Source organism: Mus musculus, chromosome 5 (assembly GCF_000001635.26).
Source record: "Mus musculus strain C57BL/6J chromosome 5, GRCm38.p6 C57BL/6J".
Taxonomy (NCBI): domain Eukaryota; kingdom Metazoa; phylum Chordata; class Mammalia; order Rodentia; family Muridae; genus Mus; species Mus musculus.
The window spans coordinates 134,598,767-134,619,823 of record NC_000071.6 but is presented as its reverse complement, the minus strand read 5'-3'; the positions used below and the strand labels follow the sequence as shown (position 1 = coordinate 134,619,823).

The following is a 21,057-nucleotide window of genomic DNA, read 5'->3' as shown; positions in this document are numbered from 1 at the left end:
GAGAAGCATTTACAAGGAGTTAGGCTGGCGTGTTGACCATGGTCCTGCTGCGCACACTGCCACTGAGTATGTTGTGTGACCTAGTTTGCAGAATCCTGATCTTGGAACCTCTAAAGAAGAAACTGGAGGTAGGCTAGTCATCTCGGCACTAGGACATGTGTTTACTGTGTAAGCATTTCCAGCATCCATGTAAAACGTCATGTGTACCCATAATCCCAGCACCCGGGAAATGGAGACAGAAAGATACCTGGACTTGCTTGCCAGCCAGTCTAGCCACATGTATGAGCTCTGGTAAGAGGAGGGCTTCGAGAAGCTAGAGATGGTTCAGTAGTTGAGGGCACCAGTTTCTCTTCCAGAGAACCCAGATTCAATTCCCAGCATCTACATGGCAGTTGGCAAGCATTTGTAACTCCAGCCCAGGAGGTTGGGTGCGACCATTCGAGCCTATGAGTGCCTATGCAGATAAAACACCCTTATACATAAGATGTTTGTGTGGAGCATATGGCACATCTTCAGTCCCAGCATACAGGAGGCAGACAGTCGGGGGCTCTTGAATTCAAGAATAGTGTGGCCCCTACATAGTGAGACCACGCCTCTAAAATGGGAGAGGAGCTTACATGGTTAGTTTACTACTACCTCTGTGGTCCTAGCAGAGTGCCCAAATGGAAAGGATCTTTTTCAGTGTTTAGACTGTACATCAGTGATGTAGATGAGTTCAGACAATTGGCTCCTGGTTTCTCTGCTTTTGTGGGATTTCCTATTTTGTTTTGTTTGGTCCTGGGAATTGGCCAGAAGACCTATATTGCTACATAAAAACTACAACTCCACCACATGCCAGCCTCTATGATGCCCTTTTCTTCCCCCGCCCCCCTCGAGACAGGGTTTCTCTGTATAGACCAGGCTGGCCTCGAACTCAGAAATCCACCTGCCTCTGCCTCCCAAGTGCACTACTGCCCTCTGTGATGTTCTTGCTTTGGGATTCTTTCTGTTGATCCAGAGTCTGAATATTGATGACTTTGGGGGCAGGACCTTTTGTATTGTTGGATGTCCATGATGGATAGAAGATGATGGGTATCCATGTGTGCTACTTAGGGCTGGCAAATGCTGAAGGAAGGAACTGGAGTTGGTGTCCTGTGGGTGCTTGGGATCAAACCCAAGACCTCTGCAAGAGCCGCCAATGCTCCATTTCATTGAGTGGTCTCGCTGGCCCAGAGATTGAGTGTGCTTGAGCTTTTTGCCTGATAAACATGTAATGCCCCCTGTGCATGGTCTGCCCATGGAGTAGTCGGGCATTTGATCTCCCAGAGCTAGAATTAACAGCTCTCAGGTGGGTATATAGCACTTGAACCCCAGATTGTCTTCAAGAGCAGCAGCAGTATTCTTATGAAGGTGACCCACAAAATTGAAGACAGGACAGTGAAATGGCTTAGTCGGTTAAGGAGACTTGCTGCATGCCTAACAGACAGTTTACTCCTCAGAAAGTAGTGGACTTTCACAAGTTTCTCACAAGGAAAACAGCCAATGCATCTTCAGCTCTCAAACATCGGATAACTCGTAAAAGCAGATGCTTACTGTGATGGGTGGCTGTAGTGTTCCGTTGGACCCTAGTTAGTCTGAATTCCCTGGGAGATGCACTAAGTGATTAGCAGAGCAGTGGCTATCCCAGCGTGTCCCTCTGAAGGGAGTCAGACTACCACCAAGGGCCCTTGGGATTGGTAGAAGTCTCATATCATTCTATTGAAATTAAGAATAAACTCACTACTGAAGCTGTGTGAGTCTTTTAATCCCAGTGCTCAGGAGGCAGAGGCAGGCAGATCTCTGGGATCAAAGGCAGCCTGGCCTACATAGAAGCCCTGTCTCAGAACGACAGACCATGGTTCAGGGCTTGGAAATCTGGCTCATCTGTTAAAAAGCGTTTGCTGACCTTCCAGCTACCTCCATAGTAGCTCACAGCAGTATAACTTCTAGGGGTCTGATGCCCTCTGGCCACCAAGAACCAGGCACACAAGTGTTGCACAGACATACATGCTTTCAAGACACTTGGAGTGCTTCAGTAATTCTAGCTATTCCAGGGACTGAGACAGGAGGTCTGCAAGTTCAAGGCCCATCCTGGACTACATAGCCAAGAGGCCGTCTAAAAATGAAAAATTAGAACACTACAGGGGTGTGCCTCCATATCTAGCTGTGCTGTGTTAGAAATGGAACCCAAGCGAGCACCAACTGAACAACATCCCAGTTTTGGTGTTGGTAGGTTGTGTGTGTGTGGGGGGGGGGGGGGTATCTCTAAAAAGGAATCCAGAAGCAGGCACGGGGCTGAGGTTACAAGTGACTGTGCCAGGGATCCAAGATGAATGGGTCCCTCCAGAACTGAGTGAAGTTGGACTACTGTGAGCTACTGTGTAGGTGCAAGTGGGAAAGAGGCCAACCATGATCCTCTTAGGGGTTCTCTGCCTCCCCACCTGACCCCGTGGGGAAAAAAAAGTCTGATGAACTGAATGCATCCGCACTACCTGTGGTCAGCACAGATTTCAATGGTCAACTGAGTCTCCTGGTGATCGTCCCCATGCCTGTGCTACTTTGCTTCACCACAGGGTGGCAGCAGCAGGCTTGGGGCACAGACTGGGGAAGAAACACCCAGGCTAGCACTAAACTCACAGCAGATTGCCTCCTGCCTATGTCCTTCCTCCCCACTACAGGCAGTGATACCCCCAACTGAGAAATGGCCTTGGCTGGGGGTGGAGGGGGTGCTCAGTTATTAGTGTTCTCAAAAGCCTGAGGAACCCGAGCTTGGATCCCCAGCTCTCAATGAAGCTGGGCACAAACGACGTGTGCTCTTAGCTTTGGGGACATGGGAACATGGCTATCTGGAGCTTGCAGGACCAGCCAGCCTGGACTAACTCGGTGAGTCTCTGGAGTCTCTGGCCAGTGAAAGGGAACAGTCAAGGTGGAAGCTTGGTATGGTCCCAACACTTGGGAAGAAGCAGGAGGATCTGTGAGTTCCCAGGCCAGCCAGGACTATACAGTGAAACCCAAAACACAGAAAAATTACAACCAGGAGGTGGCAAGATGGCTCAGTGGTAGAGGTAGTTTCCAGCACGCCTTTTTTTTTTTTTTTTTTAACTGTTTACTCTTTATATTTATTTATTTATTATATGTAAGTACACTGTAGCTGTCTTCAGACACTCCAGAATAGGAAGTCAGATTTCATTACCGATGGTTGTGAGCCACCGTGGTTGCTGGGATTTGAACTCCGGACCTTTGGAAGAGCAGTCAGGTGGTCTTACCCACTGAGCCATCTCACCAGCCCTGCGCACGCCTTTAATCCCAGCACTTGGGAGGCAGAGGCAGGCAGATTTCTGAGTTCAAGGCCAGCCTGGTCTACAGAGTGAGTTCCAGGACAGCCAGGGCTACACAGAGAGAGAAACCCTGTCTCAAAACAAACAAAAAAGAACTAACGTACAAAGAAATAGATGTAATAAAGACAATTTGGGTTTTTTTGTTTGGTTGGTTTGGATTGGTTTTTCGAGACAGGGTTTCTCTGTATAGTCCTAGCTGTCCTGGAACTCACCATAGTGGCCTCTAACTCAGAAATCCACTTGCCTCTGCCTCCCGAGTGCTGGGATTAAAGGCGTGCGCCACCACGCCCGGCTGACAATTTGGTTTTTAAAAAGTAGATGACACAGTCTGCATAAATCTGAGTTCAAGGCCAGCCTGCTCTACAGAGTGAGTCTCAAGACAGCCAGGGCTACACAGAAACTCGGTCTCAAAGAAACTAAAATGTGGAAGACACCAAGACTGACTTCTGGCCTCTACATTCACCCACTACCACCACCCACACACAGAGGCAGCTTGTCTATCCAGCTGTCTCTGGCACAGTGGTCCTTTGTTCCATCTGCCATCTTTATTCCCGTCTTTCTCCCTGTATCCTCTGTCCCTTATCTCTTTTATCTGCCGGTTAGTATTTGTTCTATGGGATTCCACTGCCCTAATCTCTCTCTCTGATCCCCATTCTCAGATGCCTGTGGATGCTGGAAGGATTCTAGCTTCCTCTTACCTGTGGTTGTCAGCGTCTACATATCTGCCTCTCTGTCTTTCTGGTCCTCTCCTGACCTGTGCATCTGTGTGTGTGTGTCCCCATCTCTGGTGTCTGACTGTGGCACGTGCGTGAGTGTGTACATGTCCCTCGAAACTCCGTCCTCTCCATGTCTGTGTCCATGTGAACTCTGGGGTTGACTCTCTACCCGTCGATCACTGTAGCCCTCCCTCCTCCATGTGACCTTGCTCTGTGGTGGGCATGTACTGTGTGTGCTTGGCTTTCAGTCTGCCCGTGCCTGTGCCCATCTCTCACTTCCCATTTTCCCTATGTCTGTTTTCTTTTTTATTGCCTCTCCACCCCCAGGAGTGTGTGCACATACATGTGCATGTGTGTGCACATGCACACTGCACATAAGCCTGTGTGTATGTACATATGCATCAGAGGACAACTAGACACTCACTTCATGGTTCCTGGTGATAGGAACCCTGGTTCCTCTGGTTCCAAGTTGTCCAGCTTGGTGGAACGTGCCATTACCCAGGGAGTCTTTTTTGAGACAGGGTCTCACTGTAGCTGTCCTAGCTTATATAGACCAGGCTGGCCTCAAACTCAGAGCTCTGCCTGCTTCTGCTTCCCAAGTGCAGGCATTTAACAGCACACACCACCATGCCCAGCTTTAACTTCGCTTTGTATCTCTGCATCTTTTTCTGTCTCTGCTCCACCCACTTTGTCATTAACCACCCTAGTAGTCTGGCCGAGGCGGATGTAGAGGAGATGATTCAGTAGTGACAGGAAGCCAACTGCCTTGCCCACTGCTCACCAGAGTCAGTGGTGTTGGCATCAGCTTGGGCAGGTGTGCGGCACAAGATGAAGGGGCCATGGTGAGGAGCCCTCACCCTCAGGTAAGCCTTTCCCAGGGGTGCTCCCCTGTTGTGCTACACCCCACAAGACCCTTAGGGATAGACGGAGCGGAAGCCGAGATACCTGATACCTCCCACCCTGGCCTAGTGCTGTGGCCCTTAAGGAAAGCCTATGCAGGGCTCCAGGCACCCACTTATCTATCATTGGCTTCCCAAACCCCTAGCCTCTGAGACCCCCCAAGAAGCCCCTAGGGTGGTTCTGTCACTACCAGTGACTGGAGAGGGCCAGCTAAGAGCCAGAGATGTGAGATTCTCCCGCCCGTTGAGGGTTGGCTAATGCCACAGGCCTGTGTATGGAACTTGGATGCTTTGGGGAACTGTGCCCAAGCCCTGTTCCAGCCAGGAGGAAGTTGCTATCCCCAGAAGTCCATCCAGGCCTGAGCCAGCTTGTACTTTCTGACAGATAATCCTTGTAACGTTGGTGGGCTCCTTGGTTCCGGCTTTGAACAGGTGGCCCAGATTGACCAGGGACAAGGCCTGCCAGACCTCTGTACATAGACATACTCACATATGTACGTGAACAGTCGCCCGCTGGCCTCCAGTAGGTGTCTTCAGGGTCTTCTCTCCGCCTCATTTGAAGGCCCAAGTTATTTGGTCAGACTGGGTACTGTACACTCCTCCATCAGGGCATTAGGAATGCTGAGGTGGGGAGACCCTAAGTTCAAGGCCAGGCAGTACTCCATTGTGAGGCCCTGCCGCAAAGGCTCAAACCACAGAAATGTTATTCAGCTAAGCCTGCAGGCCTCAGAGTAGCACCCCATGAATAAAGCCATCCCTGGTGTGAGACGGGTCATGTACTTCATCCAACAGACCCTCATGGCCTTTTTACCCCGAAGAACGAGCTGCCGCAGTGATCACTCACGAAGGGCCACTGAGGTTAGAAGCTCCGATGCAGTCCTCAGAAGCAAGCCTTGCTCATATGAAAACTGCCCACTTCCCTTTGAGCTATTTTGGCCCACGGAGCCACAGAGCTGTGGCGGTCCCCCACACACCCACAGCTAGCCCTGCCTGGCCCCTTGGGGCCTTCTGAGACTGCTGGGCCATTCCTCCTGCAGCCCTACCCTCTGTTCCCCTCACCCTCTGCCTCTACTCTCAGGGTAGAGAGCATCAGATAGGATAGAGGGAATTCACCGGGCCTGCTCTGGGTTTCCATCTTTTCCAGTGTTTCTTTGTGGCACAGTATGCGCCTCTCTGAACCTCCATTTGCTCCTTGGGAGGAAGAAAACATTTGGGCTCAGAGGGATCCCCAACTGAGAAGCAAGCCCCAGGCCCTGTCCAGGAAGCACCCCATGTACTCACACCTGCCTTTTTTTTTTCAATATTTTAATACATTCTTTTATTACCACATGTGTGGATGGATGTGCATGTAGCACGGTGTAGGCCAGAGAATAACTTCTGAGAGATAACTTCTCAGCACCGTGTGGGTCCTGGGGATGAATTCAGATCATCAGACTCGGTCGCAAGCACCTCTCACCTGCAAGCTACCTCACCAGGCCCCTTTCAGTCTTTTTTTATCAGTATGCTTTCATTATGCATACTAAGAGGCTTGTGACACTTCCATACAACATGCATCTTGGTCATATTCACCCCCAAATTACCTCTCTTGTCCTTCCCGGTTCCCACTGGTCCCTGCTCTCTTCCCAACTAATCCCCTCCTGATATATTATGTTCTCAGTGGGAGTGGGATAGGGTAGTGGCCCAATGAGTTTCATTAGGTTTGCTTACAGGATGTGAGTGAGGGGTGGGCATCTTACCATTGAAGAAGTGCTCTCTCTCTCTCTCTCTTTCTCCCTCCCTCCCTCCCTCCCTCTCTTCCTCCTTCTCCTCCTCCTCCTCCAGCAATGGGTTTTTTTTGTTGTTGTTGTTGTCGTTTTTGGTTTTTCAGGACAGGGTTTTTCTGTGTGGCCCTGGCTGTCCTGGAACTCACTCTGTAGACCAGGCTGGCCTCGAACTCAGAAATTCACCTGCCTCTGCCTCTTAAGTGCTAGTGCTGGGATTAAAGGCGTGTGCCACCAACACTCGGCTGTCTTTTTTTTTTTAATTTAAAATATTTATGTAAGTTGGAACATGCTGCTACAAGCCTATAATTGCGGCACCTAGGAGACAAATGCAGGCCATTCTCTGTGAATTCCAGGCCAGCCAGGTCTACACAGTGAGTTTCAGACTCACCAGAGCTACACAGTGACTCCCTGTCTCCAAACCACAATGTATGTGAATGATTGTTTGCCTTGCATGTACATGTGTGTACCACATTCATGCCTGGTGCACACAAAGGCTGGGAGAGGGTGGAGTCCCCCGGGAACTGGAGTTATAGATGGTTGTGAGCTGCCATGTGGGTGTCAAAAGAATCAAATCTAGGTCCCCTGGGAGAGCAATCTGTGCTCTTGACCTCTGAGCCATCTCTCCAGCACCCCCTCCCCCACCTTTTCCCCCCTCATGCTGGGAATGGAACCCCAGTGCCTTGCCCTTGCTAGTTAAACATGGGTATATCCCTTCCTGAGCGATTCTAGGCAGGCAGGTGCTCTACTGTTGAGTCATGCCCACAGCCGCATACTGAGAGATGCTAGGCAGTTACTCTACCACTAAGCCACACCCTCACTGGGAGATTCTAAGTTCATCCCTGGGAGACTCTAAGCAAATGTATGCCCCAGGCCTCTTTATGGTTTGAGGCAGAGTCTCTTTGGATTGACCTTTGAATTCACAATATTCCTGCTTCAGCCTCTTGATCACCTAGGAGTCCTGGCCTGCTCCACTTGGTCAGGTGTGTCTGCTTCATTAGCCCCTCAGACCCTGCTGGGCTCAGTAGGGAGTCCACACATGTGCCTTTAGATGTGACCAAGCAGAATAACATAGCCCCTCAGTCTTTGCTGTAGGCCGCTGACAGTCCCTTCCTGTGTGTGTGTCACATGGCTAAGAACCGTGACTATGACACGGCTGAGCCTATGCCACATTCATCATCTCCATGACAGGCCTCGTGACAAACCCCTGTGTGGCCGGTTAGAGGGTACAGATGCCCTGACCAACTGTCCCGGGCCTGAGGGCTTCTGGGGTCCTGTTTACCCCTAGATAACAGGTCTAGAAGCACATGGACTCTCTGGTAGCCCAGACCTCTTGGATGGAGGATGGATGGAAGGCATGGGGTGCCCTTGGAGAGGAAACAGCACTTGGCAGGCAGCTTCTGCAGCCTCAAATAGAATACCAGGCTTGCTCTTGGGGTCCTAAGTAGGCGGTGGCAGGCAAGGGCTGAGTTATATGTAGCCTGCTCCTCCACGTGTTATGCCCACATCTCCTTCTGCTCTTGTTTTTCCCCCATTGAGACAGAGTCTCGAACTCCTGATCTGCCTCTGCCTCACAGGTGCTGGAGTTACAGGAGTATGGGAGTGAGACATCGGAACCAAATCTCCTCTCCCTTCCCCACCTTCTATCACTCGCTCACATCTCCTCTTCCTCCTGTCTGTCTCTCTCTACATATACATCCATTCTTCTCTCCCTTAAAAAATATAGATAGATAGATAAATACATACATACATACATTCATGCATACATACATACATAGGATTGTGCCTTTACCCAGAACTAGTCTGAATTTCCCTGTCCTCCTGGCTCTGTTTCTTAAGGTCCTAGAGCAGTGGTTCTCAACCTTTCTAATGCTGTGACCCTTTAATACAGTTCCTCCTGTTGTGGTGACCTCCCAACCATATTTTCATTGCTACTTCACAACTATAATTTTGCTACTGTTATGAATTGTAATAAATATGACATGCAGGATTTCTGACCCCTAATGACCTCCAGAGGGGTCGTGACCCCCAGGTTGAGAACCACTGTGCTAGAGAGTCACAGCCGTATGCTCAGTTTATGAGGATTTTGGATAGACAGAGACAATGTCCTAAGCAAAGGCCATGTCCCAGCCCCTCCCTGGGGGATTCTAGGCAGGGCTCTACCACTGAGCCACACCCCCAGCCCCTACCTGGGGGATTCTAGGCAGGGCTCTACCACTGAGCCACACCCCCAGCCCCTACCTGGGGGATTCTAGGCAGGGGCTCTACCACTGAGCCACACCTCCAGCCCCTCCCTGGGGGATTCTAGGCAGGGGCTCTACCACTGAGCCACGCCCCCAGCCCCTCACTGGGGGATTCTAGGCAGGGGCTCCACCACTGAGCCACACCCCCAGCCCCTCACTGAGGGATTCTAGGCAGGGGCTCCACCACTGAGCCACACCTTTTCTTTTCTTTTTTGGTTTTGAGACGGGGGAGGTGGGGGGTTGAGGGGTGTGGGGGGTGTTCTCTGTATAGACCTGGCTGTCCTGGAACTCACTTTATAGACCAGGCTGGCCTTGAACTCAGAAATCCGCCTGCCTCTGTCGGGATTAAAGGCATCCGCCACCCCGCCCAGCTTAAGCCACTCCTTTTCTAGTTTGAAGTAGGACCATGTGCAGAAAGAGAGGCCACTTAATCCTTCCCATTCCACATGTGCCTCACACAGGACTGCTTTCCTCAACTGTCTCCCTTGCCCGTGCTAGGGAGCTGAGTGTTCTCATGGTTGCAATAGTCGGTTTCATAAACCCATTAGAAAACTCATTCACCAGACTGCGGGGCTTCACCAAGGCTGGGACAGCCGCTACCTTGGATGTGGCCTGGGCTAACTGAGGATTTGTAGCCTCCTCACACCAGACATCTCTCAACATCCCTCTCTGTGCCCCAAAGACCAGCCTCATTCTGAAGGTCCTTGAGTCCTGTCCCACAGCGGGGGACCTGTCCCTGATGTATACAGTCTCAGGGTTACATCCTCTGAGAGGAATCCTCACCGACTGGCTTCCTCCAGCTCTCACCACAGGCAGAATCTTGGTTCTTTGATTGTTTCTTTGTTTAATACAGTTTCTCTGTGTAGTTCTAGCCGTTCTGAAACTTACTTTGTAGACCAGGCTGGCCTTGAACTCAGAGCTCCACCTGCCTCTGCCTCCCAAGGGCGGGGGGGGGGGGGGGGGGAGGGCAGGGGGGATGGGGAGGCGTGAGCCTCCACTGCTGCTAGGATCTGGGTTCTTGGGTCTTCCTGGGGGCAGAGCAGAGCACCGCTGAGGATGGGTTCATAGGCACACAGCAACAGAATGAGTAGAGGAGTGTGTGTGTGCGCGTGCGTGTGCCTATGTGTGTACACGTGGTCATGAGCTGCGATCTGCCTAACGGGCATCCTCTGGAATAACACCAAGCACTCTTAACTGCTGAGCCCTTTCTCCAGCCCCTCCACCTTACTTTTGTTGTTGTTGGTGGTGGTGGTGGTGGGTTTTTTGTTTGTTTGTTTTTTTGTTTGTTTGTTTTGACACAGGGTCTCAGTCTTTAGCCCAGGCTAGCCTGTTGTCTCAGGCTGGGAGAGTTAGGGGATTGTAGGTGTAAGCCCCTATGCTAAGGTCGGGACTGAGTGCTGACCCCTCCCTTTTTACAAAGCCGCTGTGGGCGCTTCTCGGCCTCAGTTTCTCCACCTGTGAACCAAGGAGCCTCTCAGGGCCAGATTGGAACGGATGTTTAGGATTTTGTACAATTTCTTTTTTTTTTTTTTTTTTTTTTTTTTGGTTTTTCGAGACAGGGTTTCTCTGTATAGCCCTGGCTGTCCTGGAACTCACTTTGTAGACCAGGCTGGCCTGGAACTCAGAAATCCGCCTGCCTCTGCCTCCCCAGTGCTGGGATTAAAGGCGTGCGCCACCACGCCCGGCTAGGATTTTGTACAATTTCTTGGTGCTGTCTAGTACTCTCAGAACCTTCTAGTACACTGCTAGTTAGTGTGCTAGTTAGAAGAGTCACACGGGAGACATAGTTGGTTCAGTTCAGGAGTAGGGAAGGCCATTCCATTCACTTTGCCGGAGCTGTGGACCTGAGAGATCAGAAACCAATCACGTGGGATGGGGCGGCACCAGGGATCCACCGGCTTATGGATTCCCCACTGCAGCCTTACAGCCTCTTCCCCAAGCCAACATGAGTGCCGAGCTGGAGCTGCTGTGGCCGGTGTCGGGATTATTGCTGCTGCTGTTGGGGGCCACAGCCTGGCTGTGTGTCCACTGCTCCCGTCCAGGTACGTGTCCCATAGGCAGGGAGTGATGGGAGGCCTCTGCGGCTGGACCTGGCTGTGATGGGCGGGTCAGGAGGATAAGCACCCAGGACCAGCGAGTGGCCCCTAAATGGCCCTGAGAGCAGTGGGTGTAGGAGGACGCTGGGTCTGCTGGAACACGGGGGTCACTCAGGCCAGCAGGCCAGGAACCTGCTGTGGACGAGAGAAGGGAAGCTGGGCTACCTGTGGCACCCTCTACTTCAAGTTATCCTCACCCCACAAAAAGGGGTTGAGCCCCTTTCCTTCCCCACCCTACTGCCTACCTCCTGCTCCAGCCTCTTCTCTCCCTCCCTCCTTTCTCTCCATCCTTCCTTCTTTTTCTTCCCTGTAATCCTTTCTCTTTCAGACTGTCTCACACTATAGCCCAGGCTAGCCCCAAATGTTCCTGCGCTGGGATCACAGGCTTGTGTCACCACACCCAGCTGACAAGAACTCTCCCAGTGACAGGCAACTGGAAGGGACTTGTCAAGGGCCTGATAGAGTTATGAAGGGGAGGGGTGTCCCAGACTTCAGCCCCCCCCCCCCACTACACCTCCTGAGTTCAGGGCCACTAGCTGTGCCATTTCTGTTCTTGCAGGAGTGAAGAGAAATGAGAAAATCTACGAGCAGAGGAACCGGTGAGTTGCCCCAGCTTGGCGTATTTAAGCACCCTGGGGTGGGGGAACCCCTCCAGAACCCAGTCCCTGCCCTCATTCATGCCTGCTCCGTGGCATTTAAATGGAGGGAAGGAAGAGTCCAGGAGCTATCTGAGGGACTGTGGCATCACAGGGCAGCCATAGCCAGGACAGATATCTGCGCTCCAGGCAAAGAGAAAGCAGAATCTAAAAACACACTTAAGGGACGCTGGGCACCTCCCATCCCCGCAGATATTCCAAAACCTGCCTGGGCCACAGAGGGAGTTCAAGGCCAGCCTGGCAATTCAGTGAGACCTTGCTCAAATTTTAACTAGTAAGAGTGACTGCCACCGAAGCTTGATGACCTGAGTTTGAACCCCCAGGGTCCCACAGATTTTCCTGCCAAAAATTTTCCTCTGCCCCCCCCATGTGCCTACTACATACATCACCACACACATGTAAATAATAAATACACATAAAATAAACTTTTTTAAAACTAAAAAGCAAAGCTGGAGAGATGGCTCAGGGGTTAAAAGCAGTGGCTGCTCGTCCAAAGAATTTGGATTTGAGCCCCAGTACCCACGTAATGGTTCAAGACAGCCTTTAATTCAGCTTCCAGGAGATCCGATGCCCTCTTCTGACCTCCTCAGACACCAGGCACACATACATGTGGTAGGCAGACATATACACGGGCAAAATGCCCATACACATTAAAAAAATTTTTTTAAAGTGGGAGGGAGGCTGTGACTCAGATGTAGAGCACGTGCCCAGAATCCCCCAGTGAATGGGCTGAGGGAGTGGCGAGAGAGAGAAGCAAGGGGGAAGGAAGCCAGCTGACCACTCTCTACCCTTCTCTACGAAATGCATGTACACTTCCCACATTCTCAGCACAGCCCTCACTTGCACACCCCAATAGGCCCTGTCACCCCCTCACACACACCCTTCCTCATTTCCTTTTGCAACTGAAAAACCACAGTGAGACCTGAAAACAAAATCTTCCATCTCTGACCACCGTAAGCCATGGCTAAAGCTTGCTCACTGTTAATTTTCTGGTTTGGAGACAGGGTCCTATTCCTTTGCACTGGCTTGCATAGAACTTACTTTGTAGCCCAGGCTGGCCTCAAACTCACAATGATCCTCTTGCCTTGAGTTTTTGGAACCTAGGGACATGCAGACAGACAGACAGACAGACAGACAGACAGACACATTTCTATGCTCAGCTCTTCCACCTTCCCTGTGTTCCTTGTCCCTATCTGGCCCTCGTCCTCGTCCTCTCTCTGTGTCCTTGCCTGGGGACTGTCAGGGCCTGGCTCAGCACACCCTTGTGTATTCACAGGCAAGAAAATGCACAGAGCTCAGCTGCGGCTCAGACATACTCCCGTGAGTCCTTGAAGCATCCCGGGTTTGGTTTGGGGCTGGGACTTCCCATATCAAGGTCCCTTCTGTGTCCCTTGCCCTGAGGCCAGCCTGATATACCAGGTGAAGGCTCAGCTGGGTGAGTGCCTAGCCAATACCCCATCCTTGCTTCTCTCCAAAGTGGCCAGGCAGGTGTGGCCAGGACCCCAGATGGACACAGCTCCAAACAAGTCATTTGAAAGGTAAGAAGGCATTCTGCAGTGCATGGGCCCAGCTCTGGAGAGCTCCACCTACTGGAGCCAGGGCTAGACCTCACTATGTCCCTAAGCTGCAGAGTCTCAGGGCTGGCCTGTTGAGCCTTTCCCCTCCCCATGGTACCATCTCAGTGCCCCTGTCCCCATCCTTGCAGGAAGAACAAGATGCTGTTCTCCCACCTTGAGGGTAAGTGACACCAAGCAGAATTAGCCTGAGTGGGGTTGAGACAGTGGGACAAGTACTGGCTCTTGGAGGCCTTCCAGGGGGAGCTGAGGCTGGGGATTGATGGAATTGGCTTTAATAGATAAGGCAGAATGTGTACAAAGGTCTGGCCATTCAAAGCCCCTAGGCCCTTGCTTGAGCTGCAGCGTCAGGGTTGTGTTGGGGCAGGACCTGGAGGGAAGCCGGTCTAGCCTAGCCTAGCCTAGCAGCCTAGCCCATAGCCTAGCCTAGCCTTTCTTCCAGGTCCTGAGTCCCCTAGGTACCAGAACTTCTACAAAGGTGGGTAGCTCTGGGGGAGAGGGGGGAATGGGCCACAGCTGGGAGCTTAGCTTGTCTTACATCTTCTCTCTGGCCTCTTCCAGGAAGTAACCAGGAGCCTGATGCTGCCTATGTGTGAGTGGCCCTTGACGGACCCTGCCCATCCCCATTCCAGGGTCTCTCCCCAACTCCTTTATGAGGCATTAAGTGAAGACTGCTTCTGAGCAGCCTTTCAATCTGGTGACCATGGCCTTGTGTGACTCTGATTGAAAAACTGAGTATCTGGTAGGGGGTAGCCACCCATCCTGGCCATTTGGAGAAGGGTAGGTCACCAAACACACATGATGGCACTTAACTGTCATTTCAGCACTCAGGAGGCTGAGGCAGGGGGATCACAGCCAGTGTGGGCTACAGATCAAGATGTGGCTCCCTCCCTCCAGGAAGGGGCTGGGGCTGGGATCCAGAGTGCTTGCCTAGGATGCATTAAGTCCTGTGGTGCATTGCCAGCCAGCCCTGCATAAACCTGGCGTGCTGGCACATGCCAGTCATCCCCGCACTTGGGGAGGAGGGCAGGAGTTCGAGGTCAGCCTGAACTGAAGAGTGAGTTTGAGGTCAGCCTGAGCTACAGAGATACTGTTTCTATAAGGTAGGGGGAGGTGGTGGAGAGCTCATCCCATAAAGCCTGACATCTCTAGCCCGATAGCAGCCACATGGCTGATGCAGAGAACTGACTCCCACGAGTTCACTTCTGACATCCACGTGTGCTGTGACACCCTTGTGCATGTGTGACCATGCACATACATGCACATGATGTATACGAAAATGTAAATTTATAAAGAGAAAAGGAAGGAGAGATATGGAAGGAGAGATATACATAGATGGCATATACATGCATACACACATACATACATTCAGAGAGAGAGAGAGAGAGAGAGAGAGAGAGAGAGAGAGGCATGTAGTGGTATAGGTCTGCCTCCCCCCCAGCCATCCCAGCACTTGGGAGGCAGAAAGATCTGGTTCTGGTTCAAATCCACCTCCCTCCCCCAAAAGAAGTGACCCCTAGCAGTGTCTCCTTGTGTCACAAATAGGGAAAACTGTGGCCCGGGTGGGGACTTGAAGGTGTCCTAGCCAAGCTGACAGCCCTTTAGGCCCAGGGTAGTCAGGGGCTCTGAGAAGCATCTCTAGTGGACTGGAGGAGACATTCTGTCGTGGCTTCTCCTGACAGATCTGCCCAGCAACCTGCACTCTGTTCTGTTTTTGCCCAGAGACCCCATCCCTACAAACTACTACAACTGGGGATGTTTCCAGAAGCCCTCAGAAGGTAAGGGGGAGGTCAGGGTGGGGAAGATGTGAAGAGGAGGCAGCCCCTAGGTCTGCACGGGTGGGCAGAGCTGCTCAGAGATGGAGGGAGTCGTGCGTGCGTGCGTGCGTGCGTGCTCCAGGCCGAGGTGGGTGGGGCGGAAGGAAGCTGGTCAGCAGCACACACAGGGGACAGGGGATGGGGACAGAGTGGAGGGAGACAGGACAGGAAGCAGAGACGGAGCTGTGGGTGGGAGCATCTGAGGAGATGGGCACCTGATGACAGATAAGCCACGTGTGCTGGAGGATGCTGGAGCCTCTGGTCATGAGCACTTCTGGTTCATGGAGATGAGCTCTGTGTGTGTGTGTGTGTGTGTATACTAAGAGGTCCACTTTATCCTCCTCTCCTTTTTTTTTTTTTTGAGACAGGGTTTCTCTGTGTAGCCCTGGCTGTCCTGGAACTCACTTTATAGACCAGGTTGGCCTCGAACTCAGAAATCTGCCTGCCTCTGCCTCCCAAGTGCTGGGATTAAAGGCATGCGCCACCACCACATGGCTTTTTTTTTTTTTAAACATCTTTTAAGAATTCTTTACTTATTGTGCGGGTGTGGAAACACACATGTGGCAGCCTTGGGATGACCTGTGGGAGTCAGTGCTCCCCTTTAACCACGAGGGGCCTGGAGCACCTGACCTTTGTTCTTGTTTTGTAAGAATGGGTCTCCTGCTGGGAGGCAGAGGCAGGAGGATCTCTGTGAGTTTGAGGCCAGCCTGGTCTACAAAGTGGGTTTCAGGAAAGTTAGGGTTGTTACACAGAGAAACCCTGTCTTGAAAAACAAACAAAACAACCCAACAACAAACAAAGAATTTAGCCCCTGAGGTAGGACACCCAAAGTTGTCTCCTGGCCTCTACCTGTACACCTATACCCGCAGTCAGCATACACACAAACAACAACAACTGGCCTAAGGGGCTCAGTAGTTAAGAGCACCTACTGCTCTTCCATAGGCCATGAGTTCAATTCCCAGCAACCATATGGCAGCTCACAGCTGTCTATAATAGGATCCAGAACTATCTTTTTTGTGTGTAGTATGCAGATATACATGTAGACAAAACTTATATACATAAAATGCATAAATAAATGTTTTTTTTAAAACTGATCTAAGTGAATTTTGAAGCCCCTGAAGCTGAGGGGGAGAGCCCTGCAGGGGAGGCAGCAGGGGGAAGGGACATCTGGGGCTTGCAGACAAGGTCTACCTGCAGATCTCCTGCCAGCTCCCTTCTGTTGACAGACGACGATTCCAACTCCTACGAGAATGTGCTCGTCTGCAAGCCCAGCACCCCCGAGTCAGGTAAAGCTGTCCCTCCGAAGAAAGGTAGGGCAGGGGCCGCCACCCTGAGCTAGACCCACCCTAATGAATAAGAAGGGAGGTCCCCAAGATTCTAAATCTCTGGTGCCTTTGGGTTAAGTTCACCCAAGGTCCTGACAGGGGCCCCCTCACAGGGGAAGGAGCTATCCAGGGCGTTATCCTCCTTGGCTGGGGTCGTCCTCGGGGAAGAGCGCTGGCCCCTCACTCAGAATGTCCCTGTAACCTCCCTCAGGTGTCGAGGACTTTGAGGATTACCAGAACTCAGTATCCATCCATCAGTGGCGAGAGTCCAAGAGGACTATGGGTGTGTATGTCTTCCTTGGGTAGAGGCCACTAGGAGTGCTGAGGACAAGAGGTGGGGGCTGTCAACTGAAGCAGGCAACCGGCTGATCCGGAGGGTCGCTGGGCCTGGGTGGGTTCCCTCTATCTAGTCTGGCTCACTTCACAGTGGAGCCTTCCTTGTACCCAAGGCTTCGGAAGCCTTGCTCTCTGCCAGAACCCCCCAGCAGCTTGACCTCCAGAGCTTGGTCACCCGGTGTTGGAGCAGGAGGATTTTGGGGGGCGGGGTGGGGGTGGGAGAACAAACAGCGACTGCAGACACCATGAATCCTATACAGTATGACACTTGCCCTGGGTCTTTTGTGGGGTCTGGGTTCCTGAGCAACCCTGGCTGGGGAACAACACTGATGTACTCCTGTGAACGGTCCCAACCACTACCTGTCCCGATCCGCAGGTGCACCAATGTCCCTATCAGGAAGCCCAGATGAGGAGCCAGACTATGTGAATGGGGATGTGGCCGCAGCAGAGAACATCTAGGAGAGAACCAATCAATCGGAAGGAAGGTACAGTGTGCCCTCTAGCTGCCCAGAACACGGGAGGGACCCAAGCCATGGAAGAGCCCTGTGTTCAAGGGAGGAGCCGCAGTGGAGTGACGGATGGAGTGAGGGCTGGACCCATGGGGCCCATCAACCTGCTAGGACCAGAAAGGAGATGCTGACTGAAGTCCCCCGGAGCCACTTTCTGTGGGACTAGGGAACTCGGAAGAAATAAGCTCTTCCCAGTATGTAGAAGCATACATGTGTCCCAGGATGCTGGAGGCGTCTGCGGGGGAGATGCCTCAGTAGTAGAACACTTGTCCTGCAGTCCACCAATAGAGGATGGAGGCATGGTTTAGCAGCAGTGATGGCAGACATACATGAAGTCCTGGGTTCCATCTTCAGCACTGAAAACACAACACAAAATTTAAAATGTGACTCTGCCTCCTGAGTGTCTGGAAGCAGCCTCAGCTCTGAGATTCCAGGCACTTAGGAAGTGGAGGCAGGAGGATCAGAAATTCAGAGACAGCCTGGGCTACATAAAGAGTTCTGGTCATAAACGACCGACCGTGAGCCCCAGGGGCCAATGAGAGAGGAGAATATGCAAAGTTGACTTCTGACCTCCATGTGGACATACACCTGCACATAACACACACACACACACACACACACACATACACACACACACACACACACACACACACACACACACACACACACACACACGTGCGCACTAGAGGGAACAGAAGGAAGGAAAAAAAGCAGGAAGACAAATCATATAAATAATAAAACAGATAAGAAAATTTAATAAACCAGACATAGTGGCACACATGTTTAATCCCAACACTTGGGAGGCAGAGGCAGGTAGACTTACTACTAGGCCAGCCTGGGCTACCATAGTGAGACCCTGTTTCAAAATATTCCCCAAACCAAAAACACAATATGTTCCCTGGTGATAAACAGACATGGGGAAAGGGTTGTGACTTGGGGTAGAAGTGACAGGGCTTTGAAATTTAAAGACAAAGGTTCTCTCTTCTTCCTCACTGGAAGAGGTTGGCGACCAGCTAGCCAGAGTCAGCACTGGAGTTTTTTTTTTTTTAAAGATTTATTTATTTATTATATGTAAGTATACTGTAGCTTCAGACACTCCAGAAGAGGGCATCAGATCTTGTTACAGATGGTTGTGAGCCACCATGTGGTTGCTGGGATTTGAACTCAGGACATTTGGAAGAGCAGTCAGTGCTCTTAACCACTGAGCCATCTCTCCAGCCCCAGCACTGGGGTTCTTGAATGACATGGGAAGGAAATGAATCTGGGTCTTGTTCCCTTCGGTTCCTCCTGCCTTCCCCTGTGGAATTCTGGGATTGCAGGTGTGTGTCACCTCACCCGGTAAGCTGTCTTTTTTGTTGTTAAGATAGGTTCTATGTGGCCTTGGCTGGCATGGGACTTGATATGCAGACCACACTGGCCCTGAACTCACAGTGATCCTCCTGCCTCTACCTATGGAGTGCTGGGATTATAGGCATGTCTTTTGAGGCAGGGTCTAGAAGTTGATCTCAGGCCCTCTTGCTTATGTTGCCAACTGAGCCATCTCCCCAACTCTCCTCTCTACAGAAGGGCCCGAGGATGGGGGATCTGAGCGGGAACTGAAGCCTTTACTGCCTGCTGAATAAAGCCTGTTCTCCAGGGATGCTCAAGTTTCACACCCTGGCCGTGGCTGCTCCACAGCCTGGGAGACACTGGGCATCGCCAGAGCCCCAACCCTCAAGTGATGCCCTGGACTTCTTTGGGGGCAAAGCAAGTGCCCAGAGGATATAGACTGTGCTGACTGGAAGCCCAAGACCTGAGGCAAGATGTGTCCCCAGTCTCACATCTAAAATGAGGCACAACAGTGGCATTTGTGGGTTTTGTTTTTGTTTTGGCTGCAGGATCTCACTAAGTTACTCAGGCTGATCTCAAACTTGTAACCCTCAGTCCTAGTGTTGGGATTGCGGCATACCAGTTTTTTTTTTTCCTTTCTTTGTTTGGACCTCAGATTACTTATGTCGACTTCTAGGACTGTTGCTATGACTCTTTTTGTGGTTAACTGAAGTTGCTGGAGTCGTATTTAATATTGTCAATGTCAGGGGGTTCCCTGTCTCAGAGCATTATGTGTACTAACTGTAGCAGAGGAATGGGGTGTGGGGTAACCTGGGATCGCTTTGGTTTCTTAGTGGGCTCCAGTTTGTTCTGATCTTTCATTCCTGCGGGGACCTTGTGCGTCGGTGATAGGGAAATAAAACTGCCCCCTCACCAAACACCAATAAACCCTGTGAGTGTGAGAGCAGGCGCTGCACACATGCCTTTGTTTAAACACCTTCCCCTGTGTGTTCATAGGGCTGAATGTCTCTGTTGTTGCTCTCCGTTATTTTTTTTAAGACAGTCACACTGTGTAGCCCCTGGCTACCCTGGAACTTGCTTTATAAACCGGGGTGACCCTGATGAGAGACCCTGTCTGCTTCTACTTCCTGGATACAGGGCTGAAAGGCACCACTGCACCTGACCTTTGGTTTAAAACCTGTGTCTGAGTATATTCCATGTGTGGGTGCCTGCAGAATTCTGGAGGCACTGGGACACTTGAAACTGCAGACTCTTGTCGGCTGCCCTACAGGAGTGCTATGAACCTAAGCTCCTCTGTAAGAGCAGTCAAGCCCAACTGCTGAGCAATCTCATCTCTCCTGCCTTCTGAACACGTGTCTGTGGCTGAGCTGGTAGGCTTGCTGATGGGATAGACCTGCTGGTCCAGCGAGCCCCAGGGATCCTGTCTCTGACCTGCCAGTGCTAGGACCACAGACATCTGTCCCTGTGCTTGGCTTGTTACTTGGGTTCTGGGGAATCCAAACTCAGGTTGAGGCTGTAGAGCACTTTACTTACTTGGAGGCAGTCAGAGGACAGCTGTGGCGCTGGCTCTCCTGCCCTCATGAGGGCTCCAGGCTGGGAAGACAAGCAAGCGCCTTTACCACTGAGCTATCTTGTCAGTACCCTCTGCCATTTAGTCTCACTGTAACCCAGGCAGCTGGTACTGAATTTGTGGCACCCCTCTGCCTCAGCACCCCAGGTGTTGGGATTATAGGCCTGTGCCACCACACCTGGCTCTGGTAAAGACCCTTCCTGGAAACGAAGAGCAAGGTGGTTTTTTTTTTGTTTTGTTTTCTGAGACAGGGTTTCTGTGTGTAGCCCCTGGCTGTCCTGGAACTCACTCTGTAGACCAGGCTGGCCTGGAACTCAGAGATCTGCCTACCTCTGCCTCTCGAGTACTAAGATTAAAGGTATGATCACCATTGCCTGGCTTAAGATCAAGATTCTTAGTAGAAATGACCCTGAGGTCCAGAGAGGAATGGGGCTATGCACTTCATGTCCAGCCCCCTTCCCTGGACACCACAAATTCATTCTAAGAAATGGATGCTACAAGTTACTATATTAGAAGAAACACCTAGAACCCAGCTGTTAGACACCGACACATGAGACGGTCTCACATTTCCCAGGCTGGCCTGGACTCCCCATAGCAGGGCCTAGCTTTGAACTTAGCCTCTGAGTACTCAGCATTATGGGTTCTCAGAACTGGTGAGATGGCAATTCTGCCTGCTCTTGCAGGAGACCAAGGTTCAATTCCCAGCACCTACATGGAGGCTCACAACTATCTGCAACTCCCTTTCCAAGGGACACAATGCACTCTTTAGGCCTTCTTAGGCACTGCATGTGTTCAGTGAGCAGGTATACATGCAGGCAAAACAATAAAAACAACAACAAAAAAATCACTCATAAACAAATCATTGTTTAAA

The 21,057-nt window shown here is 51.4% G+C and overlaps 1 protein-coding gene across 8 annotated transcripts; it reads left to right on the top strand.

Annotated features, from left to right (window-relative positions):
* Positions 1-40: 40 nt before the first annotated feature.
* On the top strand, positions 41-19,721 carry Lat2 (linker for activation of T cells family, member 2). 8 transcript variants are annotated; one of them, XM_006504450.2, is made up of 13 exons: positions 41-128; positions 10,894-11,016; positions 11,630-11,669; positions 13,003-13,046; positions 13,204-13,264; positions 13,432-13,463; positions 13,743-13,778; positions 13,862-13,892; positions 15,023-15,078; positions 16,344-16,403; positions 16,654-16,725; positions 17,155-17,263; positions 18,851-19,562. In XM_006504450.2, the coding sequence occupies exons 2-12, from the start codon at positions 10,920-10,922 to the stop codon at positions 17,235-17,237; spliced, it is 612 nt and encodes a 203-aa protein (XP_006504513.1). In that variant the 5' UTR covers positions 41-128; positions 10,894-10,919; the 3' UTR covers positions 17,238-17,263; positions 18,851-19,562. The 8 variants fall into 8 exon arrangements, with proteins under 8 accessions (XP_006504513.1, XP_006504515.1, XP_006504516.1 ...); XM_006504453.3 differs by lacking the exon at positions 41-128 and adding an exon at positions 3,686-4,935 and having other exon boundaries at positions 14,983-15,078; positions 18,851-19,575; XM_006504451.3 differs by lacking the exon at positions 41-128 and adding an exon at positions 3,686-5,829 and having other exon boundaries at positions 18,851-19,575.
* Positions 19,722-21,057: the final 1,336 nt, after the last annotated feature.

What these genes read in the sequence shown, in the direction of transcription:
- Lat2 (NM_020044.3), top strand. Translation starts at nt 10,920, where the DNA reads ATGAGTGCCGAGCTGGAGCTGCTGTGGCCGGTGTCGGGATTATTGCTG. An exon ending in GCCCAGCACCCCCGAGTCAG is followed by an intron (nt 16,404 to 16,653) that starts GTAAAGCTGTCC and finishes AACCTCCCTCAG; the next exon opens with GTGTCGAGGACTTTGAGGAT. An exon ending in AGAGTCCAAGAGGACTATGG is followed by an intron (nt 16,726 to 17,154) that starts GTGTGTATGTCT and finishes CCCGATCCGCAG; the next exon opens with GTGCACCAATGTCCCTATCA.